General features: G+C 29.2%; 2 protein-coding genes across 3 annotated transcripts; both read right to left on the bottom strand.

Annotated features, from left to right (window-relative positions):
• Positions 1–518: 518 nt before the first annotated feature.
• LOC111689080 (dynein axonemal assembly factor 4) lies at positions 519–1,807 on the bottom strand. Its single transcript, XM_023451583.2, has 2 exons — positions 1,456–1,807; positions 519–1,374 (listed from the first exon to the last, which is right to left on the bottom strand). The coding sequence occupies exon 2, from the start codon at positions 1,354–1,356 to the stop codon at positions 595–597; it is 762 nt and encodes a 253-aa protein (XP_023307351.2). The 5' UTR covers positions 1,357–1,374; positions 1,456–1,807; the 3' UTR covers positions 519–594.
• A 2,487-nt stretch (positions 1,808–4,294) lies between these two features.
• Positions 4,295–18,857, bottom strand: LOC111689082 (protein numb homolog). 2 transcript variants are annotated; one of them, XM_023451588.2, is made up of 3 exons: positions 18,592–18,857; positions 13,093–13,414; positions 4,295–5,310 (listed from the first exon to the last, which is right to left on the bottom strand). In XM_023451588.2, the coding sequence occupies exons 2-3, from the start codon at positions 13,133–13,135 to the stop codon at positions 4,457–4,459; spliced, it is 897 nt and encodes a 298-aa protein (XP_023307356.2). In that variant the 5' UTR covers positions 13,136–13,414; positions 18,592–18,857; the 3' UTR covers positions 4,295–4,456. The 2 variants fall into 2 exon arrangements, with proteins under 2 accessions (XP_023307356.2, XP_046808038.1); XM_046952082.1 differs by having other exon boundaries at positions 13,093–13,234.
• Between the last annotated feature and the right edge of the window lie 672 nt (positions 18,858–19,529).

The raw sequence follows: 19,529 nt of genomic DNA, 5'->3' as shown, positions 1-19,529 counted from the left end.
TTTTTACTATTCAAAATAATTCACAATAGCAGAAAAACACCACAGATGGTGCTGTGTTTTTCAATTACCTTTTGTGTTATTTAAGTTGTTTATTTTCATAACAGAACTATATTTAAAAATTTCTAATTTAGATCATTAGAAATGTATTAGTAATTTCATTTATTAAATTTAAAACTTATGTTTGCACTGAAAGTATGCATTTTTGCATCCAATTTGAGTGTAATTCACAGTCTCCCGCCTTTTTTATCAAAATTGTGAATGATTTTTTAGAAAATAGTAAAAATCTATTACATACTGTAAAGTTGTGCAAAGTTTTGATAAGTTTATTGTGTTAAAAGGCTTTTGAATATTTTGTAAAAGTGTGGAAAGATTCCTATTAAACTATTGGAAAATATAAAGTCCCAAAATGTTGTTAACTAATTAAAACCTAGAACTTAAATCTAACAGAAATGCAATGTCCGTCCCAGCTTTTAACAAAATGTAAGTTTTTGTTGTGATTGCTGATTTGACCAATCAAAGAAAACCAAGTTTTTTTTAATAAAATACCATTTATTTAATAAACAAGTAATTTAACACAAAACATAGAAGATTCCCCTATTCTACTTTATCCATTTGGGTATTGCACGATTGTTGAACATTCTCTACCACAAAAGGACGAGGTAAACCCTCCTGAGATTCACGTTTTGGAGTAGAATATTGAAAGCTACTAAAGTTCACACAAATTTTACCACTATTACGCAACGAAGCCATAGGACGAGCAATAGGTGTACCCAAACGATTACAAACCTTGGCAGAACTGGTCCTAGCAGATGTTAGCGCAGATGATGGTGGTCTTGGTGAAGAGGTAACAGCAGAACTTCTTACCAGTTCTGGTTTTGTCTTAACATGAGTCTCTTTGGCTTGTACTATCATAGCCTCACGACAAGCTTCCTGTTCGAATTGTTTAACTCGTTCACGCAAGGCTGTCTCTCGACTTACCTCACGTGTTATTTCCGTGCGTCTTTTTTGCTCGTAACGTTCTAGGGCTTTTTCATCACGTTCTTTATTTCTTGAGATTATTTGATCGGAATATTCCAAACGTTTTTGAAATAATTCTTCTTTATTTAATTTCTGAAAGATTTCTGGCCAAATGCCTTTTTCCTTTTTGATGAGTATAATTCGTGCCTCAGTTTTGAATATACGACAAAAGCTGGCCACTTCATCGATTTCCTGTGTTAGATGTCGTTCAAAGAATATGGGTGGATTGTTAAATTTTAGATATTTTGGCAATAGCACAATATCCGGTTTGCGGGTTATTAAACGATTTAACTCAATGATGATTTTAATTTCTTCTTCGGTTTGAGTTACTTGAACCATTATCGCAAAATAATTATTCTTTAAAATAAAGTTCAATGATTTTTGTGAAGTTTATGTTTAATTTTCGTGCCTTATTATTTTTTTTGAAAAACAACTTACGGCTGATAAATATTTTTAAAAATATACACTTTGCTGTTGTAAAGACCAATTCTTTGTGTCAAACCATGAAATAATTTTGTAGAATTTTTGTTCTTTTGCATTTTCCTTATTTGTTGTTTATTATTGTTTGTAAACTTTTGATTAGAATGTCATTTTATTTTATTAGCCGCTACTTTTGCTCCCTGCTCTATGGTTACCACCCCGCAGACCTTAACGACCATCAATAACAATCGATTTAACAAATTGTTTCCATTATTTGTTGATTAAGTGTACAAAAGTCAATACAAATTGTACTGTAAATCTTAATTTCTTATAAACATTCTTTTTTTTGGTAGCATGTGTTCAATACTGCACGAATGTAACCGCACTGAGAGATTTTTTCCATATAATATGCTGAAATTGATGTTTAGTAATCGATTCAGAATTGTATTAAACTAGGCTTAACTTGCGTTTAAATTGAACTCGAAAGAAATTTAGGAGGACTTTAACCGATGATTGTGTTTTTCAGTTATGGATTTATGATTTGTTAACTTTGTTAGTATTGCCAACTTTTCAGTCATAAACATAAACAATAATCAGCTGTTTTTTGCAAATATTATTAAGAAAATGAAAATTTCAAATTTATTATTTTACAGTTTTAGTTGATTGTATTTTCTCACTTATAACTATAAGTTACGTACGTATGTGATTACTGAAACACACAACATAGATTAAACTAGGTTTAAAGAAATAATGTAGATAATCTTTATCAGAAAAACTCGCCCTAAGAATTTTAAATGTTTACAATGTATTTCCAAATTCTGCAAAATTTATGTAAAAAAATGAAACAAAATTGTATACAGATCAGTCTTTATAGCTTTTTGTGGCTGATCTGAAAACAGTTCTAATTGATACGCAAGTATTATTGCAATATTTTTAGAGTGTACTAGGAAGGAGTTTCGCTTACAAAAGCTTTAATGTTATATACATATTACAACAGCACCCTACAGAACCTATCAATCTAACTTGCTGTTAGATTGAACTCGTAACAAATTTAGGCGGACTTTTAACGATGATTGTGTTTTTAAGTTATGGATTAAATTAACTTCAGTTAACTTTGTTAGTATTGCCAACTTTTAACTCAAAAACATAAACAATGAAATGCTGTTTTTTGCAAATAATACTTTTGTTAAATAAAATTTTAGAAAAATTAAAGCAAACGTTTAAAGAATAATAATATTGATAAAAACAAACCAAAAAATTACTATTTACATAAAATTCCTTCATCCGGATTCTTTAACTTAGGTTTAATTGGCCAATAGCACTAGAATTCTATAAATCGACTTTCAAAGTCGATTATATTGTTCCAAAAAAGTCGATAACTCGACTATCGTCTGTGAAAAAATTCGAAAAGTCAACTTTGTTAATAAAAGTCGAAAAGTCTGAAAGTCGAAAAAGGTTGATAAGTCGAAAAAAGTCGATAAGTCGAAGAATGTCGTAAAAAGTCGAAAAGTCGGAAAAAGTCGAAATGTCGAAAAGTCGAAATAGTCAAAAAAAAGTCGGAAAAAGTCGAAAAGTCTAAAACTCGAAAATTGTAGAAACAAGTCAAAAATAGTCGAAAATTATAAAAAAGTGGAAAAAAGTCATAAACTCTAAAATAGTCTGAAAAACTCAAAAAATTTTCGGAAAAAAATCGAAAGATGTCGAAAATAGTCAAAAAGTCGAAAAAATCGAAAAGTCGGAAAAAGTCAGAAAAAAGTCGAAAAGTCGACTATTCATAAAATATTTATAGTCGAAAAGTCTAAAAGTCGACTTTTAATTAAATGAAAAAGTCGAAATGTCGAAAAATCAACTTTTCATAAAATGAAAATAGTCGAAAAGTCGACTTTTAACTAAATGAAAAAAGTCGAAAAGTCGACTTTTCGTTTCAACTATAGAACCCTAAATAACACTCAGTTAAACTAAGGTAATAAGAGCGGCTTCCTTACTACTGAGTTAAACTAGGCTTAACTTGTTGTTAGATTAAACTCGTTACAAATTTAGGCGGACTTTTCCCGATGTTGTTTTTCTGTTATGGATTTAAGATCAGTTAAATTTGTTACTATTGCCAACTTTTTAGTCAAAAACATAAACAATAAACAGCTGTTTAAACAATGAACAGTTGTTTAGATTAAACTAGGTTTAAGCAAAGAATGTAGATAATCATTTTGTGAAAAAGTTCGCCCTAAAACATTTTAAGAAGAAGTATCCACTCTTCTCGATATCTATTATACTTTTTATAGTTTCTTCTTATGACCACCTATAGGGTATCTTTCCTCAGCTACTGAATATGTTTTCCTTAATAATAAATTTCCTTTTTTTCATTATCTTCATACACAATACACTAAAAGTTCAATAAACTAACAAATCAAAATATTATATTCAAGACTATATTTGCATAAACATTAAATATGCAATATCAATAATTTCTAACATTTATTTTAATGACCCAATTATGTCACAAATAATGTAAGAGCGTTGATAATACAAATCAAGAGAGAACCATTTAAATTTTAATGAGTTAATACATGCAGCTTAAATAATATTAAAGTTAGTGAAAAACATTTAATATGTTTAAAAGATTTAACTGATTTAACAATGGTACAATAAGTACGATTGTGCTAGAATCAAGTACAATGTACTTGAAACAAGTACGAAGAAGCTTGAAAACTATTTACACTACATCTACTATGAAGGTTATACTTCCGATTAGAATTTCCATTTCCACTATAAAAATGATATTTATCATTTTTTTTTTTAAATTTACATATTTATTTATAAAACATTTTTATAATTATAATTAAAAATTTACATAATATAATTTATATACAATAAAAATAAGCATTTATTAGTACGTATTGCACAAAATGTTAAAATTTTGCTTAAGGATTAAATTAAAATTTTTAATAAAAGAAAATTTATCACTTAAAATAACTACAAAAAAACAACTCTACATTTGATCGTGCACTTTTCCTGCAATCCTTCAACAAGCCACCATACGATGACCGCCCTGTTCATGGTCATCTTCGAATGATACCCAAGTGTTTTGTAAATATTTTCGTACATCATTATCGGTGGCCGCTAAATCGATAAGAGGATTATCAACTTTCTTTTGTTCATCGGGTGTATTATAATGTATCTCAGCTTTGGATTCTATAAAACCAAAACCATTCTGTTCTTTAAGTATATTTTTGGCTTCAAATTTAGCACTGCTTTCAATATTGTTGTTGTTATTGTTGGTGGTATTATTATTATTAACCTGTTTCACCTGATGCACCACTGTATCACGCCAATTTTGATAGGCATTCTCAAAGCAACGTGCCACCAATAAAGTGATCTCATGGGCAATTTTACGTTTAGGACACAAAAACACATGGCAAGACAATTTCTCCTTATCCGACAAAGGATCCGGTTCAGAACTTACAAACGAAAAAGCATGATCATTGGAGGCATCTACAGAACAATAGGAGATTTTATAGATAGAAAAACGCATTAGGGAATCATCGGTGGCATGATCCAATACTTCAATACCCTCCTGTGAGATATTAACTTTGACACGTTTTTGTGTTTTAATTTTTCTACCACCCGCTTTGGCATTGGCAATCACAGTTTTTATAGCCTCCGAAGTAACTTTTTCGGAACGTTTATTATCGATGGGTGTACAACCCAGATATTTGATATCGTACGTCTGAAATATAGGCTTAATATCTTCCTCATCATCAGCCTCTAAACTGCCCTCAAAGTTTAGTTTTAAATCATCTGTTTGTTTAGCATCTTTGGGGGTTTTCACATCTAAGCCCCAATCTTCACCGTCTATCGCATCGTCTGATGTAAATTCTGTGGGAATTGTAAAAAAAAACAAATAATTAACATTAAATTTAATAGTTTTATTCATGGTATAAATATTTTTAAATCATGGTTTTATTTATAGATTTTGTTGTTGTTGTAAAATTTGTAATAAACTGATAACCCTTTTATGAACTCAGCGTTGTCGACTGTTTATAAAGAAAACTACTTAGACTAGATCGAGAGATTAAAGAAAAGAGGTGAAGGTATTTTTTTAACAAAAAATGCGTCGTATATATTTAAATTGGATTAAACAAATTTCTAAAAATATCAAGGTTTTAGAATTTCTCCAATATTTATTTCGTTCTCTATTGATTCTACGAACAGTTCAAAACTAAATTGTTTTATGATTTCTGCAACTTTGTAAAGTTATATCTATTAAAGATCTCAAAAAATGTCTATATTTGAAAGTAATTCTAGGTAAATTTCATTCTCTCTAGATTAATAAATTCCAATAAAAGTCCGTAGCAACATTTCTACCGGTCCACGAAGAGTTGCAACAAAGCAAAACAGAACTGAAAATATATCTTTATTTATCAATATAATTTCACATTTGGAACGAATAATTTCTTGATTAAAAGGCGATATTCGAACTATAAAGTTCGAAAGTTACTACATCTTAGCTGGAGTGTCTTACAATGATTATCTAGAAATTTCTTAAATATACGGGACTTAATAACTCTGACGTCTTTACCTGTTTGGGCAACTTTAGTTGTGGAGTAGATCTTGAGAAGTATCACAATTTCTAGAACTTAATCATATTTATAATGGGTTTATGAGATTAAATAAGTTGTATCCATGTAGCAGAAAACTTTATGGATCCCGGTCATATTAGGGTTTAATCAGACATGGCGTTAATAACGACCATAAAGGGAAACTCCCAAAAGCTTTCATCGCTTAATAAAAGTGATCTCAGAATTCTAACTGTATTGCTCATGAGACACTTTGGTCCCAAATATCACCAACTAACCTTGGACAATGCTACAACGCATCTTCGCTAATAATGGGAAACAACCCAATTGCCCATAACTAGGCTTTTCCAGAGATCAAGGACTTCGGGTTATACCAAGACTCAAATAATAACTTTAAACTTCTCGCGATTTATAAGTTGCAAGTTACACACCACGCGTCTCTCACTTCACTTCATCTGATCTTCTTACTATTTACACCACTTATATCCGACCAAAACGGAATACAACTCTCATGTATGGGCCGGAGCTTCGAAGTCTATTTTGTAGCTACTCGACCGCGTACAGGAGAGGGCGAAGGTACTTATAGGAGACAGAAGGCACTTATCGTGCTCCAGCACCGTCGCAACGTGGGGTGTATTTCACAGTTCGATCGATACTACAATGGATTGTGTTCCTCTGAAATTAGGGAACTGTATTCTTGCGCAACACACATCTTTCTTCAAGAACACACCCATTTGTGGTTGATTGGGCAGTGGACCGCACAACACACTACACCGAAAATTCATTCTTCAGCCGCACTGTTCGTATGAGGTATAAACTTCCTGCAGATGTATTCCCTGCCACTTTCGATATAAGAAGATTTATATCAAATGTCCACAAACACTACTCCCTCGATCCTCCTTCCCACAACCTATTTTCCTAGTTTCAATACTAACAAAGTTAACTAATCTTGAAACCATAACTGAAATCACAATCATCGGTTAAAGTCGACACAAATATGTTCCGAGTCAAAACTAACAGCAAGTTAAGCCTAGTTTAACTGAGTAGTTAGAATTCTCCACTTAGGGAGGGTTTTTCTGATAAAGATAATCTTCGTTCTTTAGTTAAACCTGGTTTAATATATGTTTTATGTTCTTCAGTAATCATGATTATTACAGTAAAGTTACTTATTATCTTAGTTTAACTGAGTGCTATTGGCCAGTTAAACCTAAGTTATAAGTGAGAAAACACAATCAACGAAAACTGTGAAATAATGAATTTGAAAGAAGAAAAACTTAATATTTTATGTTAACAGTAACTTTCTATTTTGTTTTATCAAAATTATTATTGTTTTAAACGTTTATTTTAATTTTTCTAAAAATTTTTCATTTTACAAAAGTAATATTTGCAAAAAACAGCTGTTTATTGTTTATGTTTTTCACTGAAAAGTCGACAATACTAACAAAGTTAACTGATCTTAAAACAATAACTGAATACACAATCATCGTTTAAAATCGGCCTAAATTAGGGTTCTATAGTTGAAACGAAAAGTCGACTTTTAGACTTTAGCCTTTTTACATCTAATTAAAAGTCGACTTTTTGCATTTTATGCAAAGTCGATTTTTCATTTAGTTAAAAGTCAGCTTATAGACTTTTAGTATTTTAAAAATAATCGACTTTTTCCGACTTTTTTTTTACTTTTTGTACTATTTTCGAGTTTTTCGACTTTTTGAATTTTTACGACTTTTATTTACAAAGTCGACTTTTTTCATAACAAAAGTCGAGTTTTCGATTTTTTTGGAACAAAATAGTCGATTTCGACTTTTTTCGACAAAAAGTCAATTGTTCGATTATTCGAAAGTCGATTTATAAAACCCAAGCCTAAATATGTTCCCAGTTTAAACTAACAACAAGTTAAGCCTAGTTATCTGAGTAGTGTTGAACCAACGGCCTTAGAAGAGTTCTTAACAAGTCCAGGAGTACGACAAGACCATATCCTAAGTACTTAACGATGTCTTTTATGAAATGTAAACGATCACTGATAACAATGATTATGGAAAAACGAAGTGATTTTAACAGCCAAACCAGGATATAAACAGATTATTTTCTGAATCCTATAAGAATCGAGATTAAATGATCGATATGTTACTAACAGAAGGACAAAATCAATATAAGGAGTGTGATCGAAAAATTCTTAACATACATATATGTTTATAAAAAAGAAACCACTAAACTTACAGCTTTATTTTTTGTTATTTGATTCAAATTATTATTACAATTTACAAAAAAAAAATATTTTTATAGTTTTAATCACTAGTGATGAAATTTTGAACCCTTTTCGGAAATCCTTCCATTAACGTTTTTATAGTGCTTTCTGTCACTTTGCTCGAACATGTAGTCCATCTCCGTTTAAAATCTACCACACTTTTGGACACCTTTTTTGTACTCTTCAATTCTCTTTTAACAAGAGCCCAATATCTCTCCACTGGCCTTAGCTCCGGGCAGTTTGGAGGATTTGCCTCTCTTGGTACAAATACCACATTATTGTTCTTGTACCACTCAGGGCTTGTTTTACCATAGTGACAGGATGCCAAGTCAGGCCAAAAATAAGTGGACACATTATGAAGTCTTATGAATGGAAGCAGCCTTTTTTATAAACATTCCTTGATGTAAATTTCGGTATTTATAGAGCCCGTTGTAACAAATGATTGGCTTCTTTTGCCGCAACTGCATATTGCTTGCCATACCAAGAACTTTCTGGGAAATTTTGTCTGCTTTTGGGTCCTAAACTTTTCTTCAACATTCCCTCGAGCATTAGCAACATAAAACTTTTGACCTGGAAGTTGCGAAAAATCTGCCAGAACATACGTTTCGTCATCCATTATGCAGCAAGAAATATTTTTTTATAAAACTTGACTTCAATTTCCGTGCTCTGTTTTTTGGCCTCTAATTTTTAGCAGCGTTCCTGTCAGGAACTTTTTGAGCCTTGTATGTTTTTAAACCTGCATTAGCTTTAACTTTTCGTACCAAATAGTCCGAGCACTGAGCTAACCGAGCTGCTTTCCTACCGGATGTGTTGGGAGCTCTTTTGAAAATGCGTTCTATTTTTTGGCTTTAGAAACATCATGTGGACCATTTCTTCTACCTGAACCAGGTTTTCTATCAACTGACAAGTTCTCCCGGTACTGTTTAATAACATAGGAAACAGTTTGACGGCAGACCTTTGTATGCTTGGCCAACTTTTTGTAAGACCAAGTTGGGTTTAGTTGAAAATATTTAATAATTTCAGTACGCACTTTTTTCTGGTCACTCATTTTAATCAGATTAACAAAAAAGTTAAATAATTGACATTACACATAATAACTGACATGTTTTTCAAAGGTAACTTGATAAAAAAAAATCAAATAATACTTTGGTTGAAAAATGTAATGAAAAACGTGTGTTAAGAATTTTTCGATCTCACTCCTTATTCCCATCTTTTTGGTGATGTTATTTATTAAAAGTTATATTTAAATGAACTTGCCTAGAGTGACCTTCATATTATATTTTTTGTAAACAATCGAAAGTATATTATTTAGCGGAAACTTAAAACCAAAAAAAAAAAACATTTAACTTTATCAATAATACTAAAACCGGTAGTAAACAACAACCATAGCTTTTTAAGGAAATATCGCCAAAAGTTCATGAATCATAATAAATATACACAAACTTAAGTTAAAGTAAAATTAAAAACTGATGCTTTTTGTAAAAAAAAATAATTTTTAAACAAAATTATCCTAAAAACATATGCGTCATATCCTAAAAAACATACTTTAGCTTATCTACTTAATTAAAAATAGAAAATAACATTAAAAAATGTTTTGAATAATAATATTTTTGAAATTAGTTTAAAATGTTAACTAAAACAAATATGGTTTGCTTTCATTTATATAAAATTTTATCATTTTTATTTGATTTGATGAAAAACGCCCCCTTATTTTTTAAAAAAAAGTTTAAGTTTAACTTTTTATCTCCCCCCAAAAAAGCAGATTGCTTGCAATTTATTTTATGATATCATATTTAAATAAATTAAACAAATTTTTATATTATGTTAACTTTCAATATCTGTATTTATATTAACAATTTGCAAATTATTTATTGTTATACCATTAAATGACTTAATCGATTTCGCCTCTCAACGACTCATCTGCATTTAATTTTTCAAATGCTAGAGAGAGAGAGTGAGAAAGACATGTAAAAACTATTTCAAACATTTGAACTTAAAAATTGCTTATTTATAAAAACAACCAAACTAATTTTATATTGTTAATTACATAGTTGTTTTATTACGTGCATATTTTTATAAATAATTTCTATTTTAATTAGTTTTATTTGTTCAAATGTACAATTAAAACGATTAATAGGCGTCAACAAAATGTTTCCAATGTTTACTTTTACTAGATTTCCAAATTAAGTTTAGTTTTTATTTAATGCGCAAACTTTTAAAGTACCTAGTATATACGATAAAAAATTTTAAGTAAAAATGTCTTTAACCTATGTTTATTAATGATAGAACTATTTGGGAAAGTTTTAGTTTTCTAGAGATAGTCTGACAGCATCTGAATTATTCAAATTCTTTGTTTTAATTAAAAGTGGTAATAAGGAAGTTTAAAATTAATTTTATATTAAGGTCCCCATTTTTTATCTCTTTCTCTTTCCAAGCTATAACCTGTAATCCGACTATAGTCTATAGTCCCGACTATAGTCTATAGTCCCGACTATAGTCTATAGTCCCGACTATAGTATATAGTCCCGACTATAGTCTATAGTCCCGACTATAGTCTATAGTCCCGACTATAGTCTATAGTCCCGACTATAGTCTATAGTCCCGACTATAGTCTATAGTCCCGACTATAGTCTATAGTTCCGACTATAGTCTATAGTCCCGACTATAGTCTATAGTTCCGACTATAGTCTATAGTCCCGACTATAGTCTATAGTCTCGACTATAGTCTATAGTCCCGACTATAGTCTATAGCCCCGACTATAGTCTATAGCCCCGACTATAATCTATAGCCCCGACTATAGTCTATAGCCCCGACTATATTCTATAGTCCCGACTATAGTCTATAGCCCCGACTATAGTCTATAGCCCCGACAATAGTCTATAGCCCCGACTATAGTCTATAGCCCCGACTATATTCTATAGTCCCGACTATAGTCTATAGCCCCGACTATAGTCTATAGTCTCGACTATAGTCTATAGTCCCGACAATAGTCTATAGTCCTGACTATAGTCTATAGTTTCGACTATAGTCCATAACCCTGACTGTAGTCTATAGTTCCAACTATAATCTATAGTCCCCACTATAGTCTATAATCCGCACTATAGTCTATAATCCGCACTATAGTCTATAATCCAGACTATAGTCTAAAATCCCGACTATTGTATATAATCACGACTATAGTCTATAGTCCCGACTTTTGTCTATAGTCCCGACTTTTGTCTATAGTCCCGACTATTGTCTATAGTCTCGACTATTTTCTCTAGCCCCGACTATAGTCTATAATCCCGACTATAGTCTGTAGTACCGACTATAGTCTGTAGTACCGACTATAGGCTATAGCCCCGACTATAGTCTATAGCCACGACTATATTCTAGTCTATAGTCCCGACTATAGTCTATAGTTCCGACAATAGTCTATAGTCCTGACTATAGTCTATAGTTTCGACTATAGTCCATAACCCTGATTGTAGTCTATAGTTCCAACTATAATCTATAGTCCCCACTATAGTCTATAATCCGCACTATAGTCTATAGTCCTGACTATAGTCTATTATCCAGACTATAGTCTAAAATCCCGACTATTGTCTATAATCCCGACTATAGTCTATAGTCCCGACTTTTGTCTATAGTCCCGACTATTGTCTATAGTCCCGACTATAGATTATAGTTCATACTATAGTCTATAGTCCCGACTATAGATTATAGTTCAGACTATAATCTAAAATCCAGACTATAGTCTATAATCCAAACAATTGTCTATAGTCCAGACTATAGCCTAAAGTCCAGACTACGGTCTTTAGTCTAGAATATAGTCCATAATCCAGGCTAAAGTCCGTAGTTCAGACTATATTCTATAGTCCAGACTATATTCCGTATTGTAGTCCACAGTCTTGACTATAGTCTATAGTTTTCACTATAGTCTTAACTATATTCAATAGTCTTGTGGTTCACACGGTAGTTTTCAATGCAGACTATAGTCTATTGAATAGTTTATAGACCAGATTATAGTCCAGACTGTGATCTATAGTCCAGGTTATAGCCTATAGTACAGATTATAGTCTATAGTACAGATTACAGTGTACATTCCTGGCTACAGTATGTTGTCCAAACTATAGTCTATAGACCAAACTATAATTTAAATTCCAAACTATTATCTACAGTCATTTGTCCAGGCTACAGTAATAATCTAGACTATAGTCCGTAGATTGTAGGCTATGGTAAAGTCTATATTTCGGATTATAGTCTGTAGTACAGCTTATATTGTATAAGTAGTTCAGAATATAATCTAAAGTTCAGACTATACTCTATAATTCACGATAGTCTTGCTCCAGATTTTCTATAGTTCAGACTATCCAATATAGTCTAGAATATAATCTACAGTCTAGACTATAATCCAGAATAGTCATAAGTCCAAAATATAGTCTACAATCAAAAATAGTCTGTGGTTTAGGGTAGCAGTCTATATTACAAAATATTGAGTATAGCCCGGTATATAGCAGAGTCCAGACTATAGACTATCAACCAGACTATTGTTAACTTTAGAGATAAAATGCTGGAGTCTTGACCACAGTTTATAATCAAGACTATTATTTTTGTTTTGAACTATAGCTTTTTGTCCCTAATATAGTCTATAAAACTGATTTTATTTTCCGGAAATTTCGACTTTTAATTTTTATTGAAACGTCACCTATTTCCTATAACAATTTGTAACATTAATAACGTATCAACAAGTCGATCTAGATTTATAGAAAAATTAGCTTTTTTTGTTAAAAACAAATTAAATACAGATAAAACGAATGTTATAAACAAAAATATTTAAACAAAAAATTACTTACTTTTGTGTTTATAGTGGGTTTTCCATTTGCGAAAAAATGCCATGGTCAGTCGTCACAGCTAACAGTGGCAACAAATCGTATGAAACCAATTGAAAATGGATACAACAAATAATAACAATAATAAATTGTATTCGCAGCACAGCTTCACAAAATCAAAGTCGTCGTTGAATCAAATAAATAAATAAATAAAAAAAATTGTCCAAACAATTAATTTTATTATTGAATCCAATGAATAAATACAATTAGAGGACAGTTAGATCCACAAGATTGTTATGAGGGTGGTGGGGAGTGTGGATTTATGAAAGTATTGTAGAGTCAATTGCTGAGAGAGATAAAACGTTATGTTGTTATTTAAAAATTAGTTTAATCTTTTTTTGTTTTTTTTTTTTTAAATTAGTTTAACTTGTTTTTTCAAATTATAGTTTGTTTTTTTTTTTTAAATTTATATTAATTTGTTTAACTCTAAACAACGCAATTTAATTTAACAATTAGTTTAATCTTTTTTTGTTTTTTTTTTTTAAATTAGTTTAACTTGTTTTTTCAAATTATAGTTTGTTTTTTTTTTTAAATTTATATTAATTTGTTTAACTCAAAGAAGGTATTAAACAACTAAAATGTTTTCTGTTCACTCCGTTTTGGTCGATTTATTACGAATCAAAAATTAACTTGTTTCTCCGTTCAAATTTGAATACAAAATGAAATGAAAAATAAAAATAACAATAAAATAATATTTTAACAACGTTTCGTAGAAATTTGCAAAAAAATATTTATTTTTTTTCTTATTCGTAAATGTGTAAAAAACAACAACGAAAGAAAACAAAAAACAAATATTATAAATAAATAATAAAAATTTTATATAAATATAAAAAAATAAAACGTAAATAATTCCATAACAGCTACAAAAGCTTGAACACAAATTTTTTTTTTTAATTTTTTTTTGCGAATAAGGCTGAAGTTCAGATGATAAGCCAGTTGTATGCTCAATGGCGCCGCAGCCGCTAAATGGAGGTCGGTCTGAAACTTCTCTAGATTTACTAAAAACAAAACATAATCACTGACCAGAGCATGGTACGAAGAGTATGCTGAATGTGTTGTGTATGGAAAATATGACGATTTGGGACGGACATGGAAAATATTTTTAAAAAATTCATTTGTTTTTGTATAAAATTTTATCTTGAATGATGGGAGATTATTTATACATTTAAAAAATCTGTAGGGAATTATTAATTTTGTTGTTGGCTTTGTGACACTAAAGAGAAATTTTTGAAAATTTGCTATAAATATAAAAAAGTTTTTAAATTTTACGAAAATATTCTTTAAAAATTGGAGGTTTTTAAAAATTACTATAGATGTGAAAAATTTTCGAAAATTTTATTAAAAAAAACTTATGTACTCTATAGAATTTTCTAAAAACAAAAAAATTTTTGCAAAATTTCTTTAATTAAGAGGGTCCAGACTTTAGTCTTTAGTCCAGAATTTAATCTACAGACAATACTATAGCCTATAATCCAAAATAGCCTGCAGTCCAGACTATAGCCTATAGTCCAGATTATAGTTCATACTATAGCCTGGACTACACATTTATAGACCAGACTAAAGTTCAGACTCTCGTCTATAGTTCAGACTTTAGTCTACAGTGCAAACTGTTTATATTTCATACCATAGTCTATGGTTCAGACTATAGTTTATAGTCCAGACGAAAGTCTGCAGTTTTGTCCATAATCCAAAATAGTCTACAGTTAGAATATAGTTTATTCTATAGTCTGGACTACATACATATATAGTCCAGTTAATAGAGCAAACTATAGTACAGACTCTAGTCTATAGTACGGACAAAAGTCCGTACATTAGTCCATAATCCAAAAAAGTCTACAGTTTAGATTATAGTTCATTCTATAGTCTGAACTACACACATATATAGACCAGTTTATAGAGCAGAGTATAGTTCAGACTATAGTCCAGACAATAGTTCGTACTTTAGTCTATAATCCAAAATAGTCTACACTTCTTATTATTGTTCATATTATAGTCTGGAATACACATATATAGTTCAGACTCTAGTCTATAGTTCAGATTATAGCCCAGACTTTTGTCTGGACTACATACACATATAGTTCAGTTTATGTACTAGACTGTAGTTCAGACTATAGTCTATACTACATAGTCCAGACAGTAGTCCGTACTCCTAAATAATCTACAATTTAGATTATAGTTCATTCTATACCTGACTATAGTTCAGACTCTAGTCTGTAGTTCAGACTATAACCTAAAGTACAAACTGTATTCAATAGTCCAGACAATAGTCCGTTCTTTTGTCTATAGTTCAGGCTATAGATTGTAGTCAAAATTTGTTAAATTTCCCTTTTTTCCCGTGGATCCGCACCTGGTCCAGATTATATCCAATGTCATAATGATAATTCCGAAAATTAAATTTACTTCTACGAAAGTAAAAGTAAATTTAAAGTTTCAAAACAGTTCGTCATACCGAAACCAATAGTATTTTTCTGTCTTATTTCAAAGACACTTTCTTTCACAGTTCAAATACAAAAACTAAAAATAAAAACTATGAATGTATAATCGCAATATTTACTATATTCAATATTTAAACGCATTAACTATGACAATGGCTGCAATGCAGTTGTAGAGACAATGAAATACATAACCAGACAGACAGTACGGCTGATAGTCAGTGAGACTTTACAGCTAAATAACAAAAACAAATAACGAACAGCATCATCTTCAACCATTCATCCGTCCATTAGAGTAAATATTACTCTCATAAGCTTTACCAAAAACTCGCACGTTTCGTACCAGGCACAAAATTATTATTTTGAAATTGCAGCGCTACCAATGTTTGCGTTACAAAGGAAATAGTTGCCAGATTTACGTATTTATACATGAGAGTTGGGATTGTGTTTTCTTTAAATAAAACAAACTTTTGAACGATTTAGAAAAATAGAAAAATTTTCAAAATTTTGTTTGCAAAAAAGAGAGAATTGCAAATAAATTTTATAAAATTAGAGAGGAATTTGAAAAAAAAATATAGAATATTCTTAACAGTAAGAGCAATTGAATTTATCGATCAATTTTTATAAATAAGACAATTTATGTAGAAATATTTAAAATAGATAATTTATCGATATTTTTTGTGAAAAAGTTTTTCAAAACTTAACTTTTTGAAGATAAAATTAATCGTAAATGTTATTAAACAATAATTTTTTTAGACATTTTCTATAAAAAATAATAATTTATCATAAATTTTCTATAAGAGAAAAATTTTTGTCAAAAAAATTTATATAAAATGTCTAAGTATAATAAATTCTATAAAAAGAAAATGTTTCAATTATTTCTTAAAGAAGAAAATGTAGTGAAAATTATCGAAAACTTTATAGACAATTTTCTGTAAAAAGAATAAATCTATCAAAAAGAGAAACTTTTTGTAAAGTTTCTATAAAAAGGAACATTTTTAAATTCTTTTTTAGATGGGAAACTTTATGTCGAAATTTCTATATAGAAATTTTTCTATAAAAAGGAAAAAATTATCGAAAACTTTCTATAAAAGAAAGAAAATTTTCTTTAAAATGTGAAATTTGTCAAAAATATCATATAGAAAAAGAAATTTATCAAAATATTTTCGAAGTTTTTATAAAAAGTGAAAATTTATCGAAGAGGGGAAATTTGTTTTTTATAAAAAGTGAAATTAAAAAAAAAATCTATAAAAAAGTTAAATTTATTAAAAATGTTTTATAAAACAAGAATTTATCAACAACTTTTTTATAAAAACAAATTTATAGAAAAATTTTCTATAAAAAGTAAAATTTATCAAAATTTTTTATAAAAATTAAAAATTTATCGAAATGGGGAATTTTTTCTTTTATAAAATGTGAACTATATAAAAATAATTTCTATAAAAAATTAAATTTATCCAAAATGTTTTATAAAACAAGAATTTATCAACAACTTTTTTATAAAAACAACGATTTTCAATAAAAAATTAAATTTTATTGAAAGGTTTTTATTTAAAGTAAAGATTTAAAGAATATTTTCTATAGAAAGTTAGGATTTATAGAAGTATTTTATATAAAGAGAAAATTTATTGAACATTTTCTTAAAACAACATTTTTTTCATAAATTTATTGAAAATTTTAAATCAAAGAAAAATTTATCATAAATTTTCGAAGATGAAATTTATTGAAAACTTTCTAACAAAAGAAAACATATAAAAAAATTTATATAAAAAAAGATGATATATCAAAAATGTTCTATAAAAATTCATACATTTAGAGAACCATTAGTTTTCTCATAAATCGCTTTATTGGGAAAATTATTGTATTTGAAAACGGCTTTTAGCAAACAAATTACTCTGGCATCACTTCATTTATTATTGAAAAAAAATGTACAAACGTATATAAAATATAAAGGGAAAGGAAAGATAATGAAAATATATTTGGATTTATGAAAACCATTATACGAAGGTTGTTTAATAAATCTAACAAACAATTCAATAATTTTACAAATATACACTAAATTTAATACATTATTAAACGCGCTTGTCAGATCTTACAACGTTGGCAGAATGTTTAGAAAATATCTAAAGCTATGTATACACGGTTGTTAGATCTTACAACGTTGCCAGTAAAATGTGTAGCAAATTTCCAACAACAGTGTTAACTTACTCATTTTGTCTTGCAATTGTCTTGCATTATCAGTTCAGTAATGCTTTTTCTGACAACGTTGCAAAAGAAAAAGCTATGTGTACACAGTTGTCAAATCTTTTAACATTAGGAGAATGTTTAGAAAATTTCTAAAGCTATGTATACACGGCTGTTAGATCTTACAAAGTTGCCAGTAAAATGTGTAGAAAATGTCCAACAAAAGTGTTTACTTATTCATTTTGTCTTGCAATTGCCTTACATTGTCAGTTCAGTAATGCTTTTTCTGACAACGTTGTAAAAGAAAAATTGTAAGTTCACGTGATTGTTAGACATTTTCTGCACATTTAACTGACAACGTTGTAAGATCTGACAACTGTCACAGTTTTAATAATCGTGTGATATTAACAATTTTGGTTTTGAAACCTTGTGAGAAAAAAACATTACTGACAATTTTGTAAGACAAAAATTGTAAGTTGACACATTAGACATTTTCTGAAGATTTTTCAGACAACAATCTAAAAAAGTAAAGTAGATAATCATAACTACAAATATAAAAACAAAAGTGCAACTATTATATTTTCCACTTTAACTTATCAAACACACCACGCATACTCAATAAATGTCATAGACCGGGAATATGTAAAATAATTTGTATTATTTAAAATTTAACATTATTTATCAGTTTTTTTTTCTCATTTACAATTTCTTTATCTCATATTTAAACAAATTTTATTTAAAAAAATGTTTTAAATTAAATTGCGTTGCATTTTCCTTAAACAAATTTTTCACTTAAAAGAAACCGGAAAATCTTATGTTTTCAACATGACTTTTTTTTCAAACTTACTTTTATTAATGAATTTGAAACTAGTTCAATATTAAGTATGACATAATAAAACAAAACCCGTTGTATTAATAATTTTATAAAGCATATAAAATAATTACACCGTTTCTTAGTTAATTTATTTTGAACACTTTAAAATCACACAGCAAATATGTACATACATTCACTTATTTGAAAAAGTGATTAACAATTCACTTAATTTGCAATAATAAAGACAAATTTTTTTTTCGTTTTCCTACTAAAGTGTTAAGTTATAAAAAAGAGATACAAATCACAAGAAAAAAAAAATAACGAAAACAAAAAAAAAAAAAACAATATTCTTAATTTCAAACACGTACACCGTTTGTTGTCTTAATCAAATTTTATTATTATTATAAATGTTTTTATTCGACTGATTCTTAACAAAACACACGCGTACTTAACGCTCCAAAGTTTTAAAATGATCTGTGCCTTATGCTTATACTACATAGTTGGTTTCAACTCAATTTGGGCAGTTTAGCTATAACACTCTTCTATGATCTGACTCTACTATGTCTATAGAAATACTGAATTGTTTGTTGTTGTGTTTTTTCAAATCTTTACTCAAAAACTCATTTCCGTTCATTAACGTTTATTTGCTAATACCCTACAACTGGGCATGGTCTAGGTGGTGATGCTGGGTTTGTGACATTAGTTTTAGTCTGTTGTAGGAGGGGCTGGTGGTTGTTTTTCATACCTTCAAAATACTTAGAAGAAACCTCACCAAACGTCTTATAATTTAAACAGTTTTAATGATCTGTATCTTCCTTATCCATCAAAGACATAACCCAGATAATGTAGACAACAAAAAACATTTAGTCACAGTAGAACCTTACACCATAGCAATTGAGATGCAAAACTGTTAAAAGCTAAATGAGAACAAACGTTTTGAACGCCTTAAACAGATAATGATGGATCTGGAT

Source organism: Lucilia cuprina, chromosome 2 (assembly GCF_022045245.1).
Source record: "Lucilia cuprina isolate Lc7/37 chromosome 2, ASM2204524v1, whole genome shotgun sequence".
Taxonomy (NCBI): Eukaryota; Metazoa; Arthropoda; class Insecta; order Diptera; family Calliphoridae; genus Lucilia; species Lucilia cuprina.
Note: the sequence above shows the minus strand (reverse complement) of the source record. Positions and strands in the feature narration are given on the sequence as shown.

Bases quoted from the DNA above. Each gene is read 5' to 3' on its own strand.
- LOC111689080 (XM_023451583.2), bottom strand. From the start codon at position 1,356: ATGGTTCAAGTAACTCAAACCGAAGAAGAAATTAAAATCATCATTGAG.
- LOC111689082 (XM_023451588.2), bottom strand. From the start codon at position 13,135: ATGGCATTTTTTCGCAAATGGAAAACCCACTATAAACACAAAA. The intron at 5,311-13,092 runs GTAAGTAATTTT...CAATTCCCACAG, and splicing joins AACCCACTATAAACACAAAA to AATTTACATCAGACGATGCG.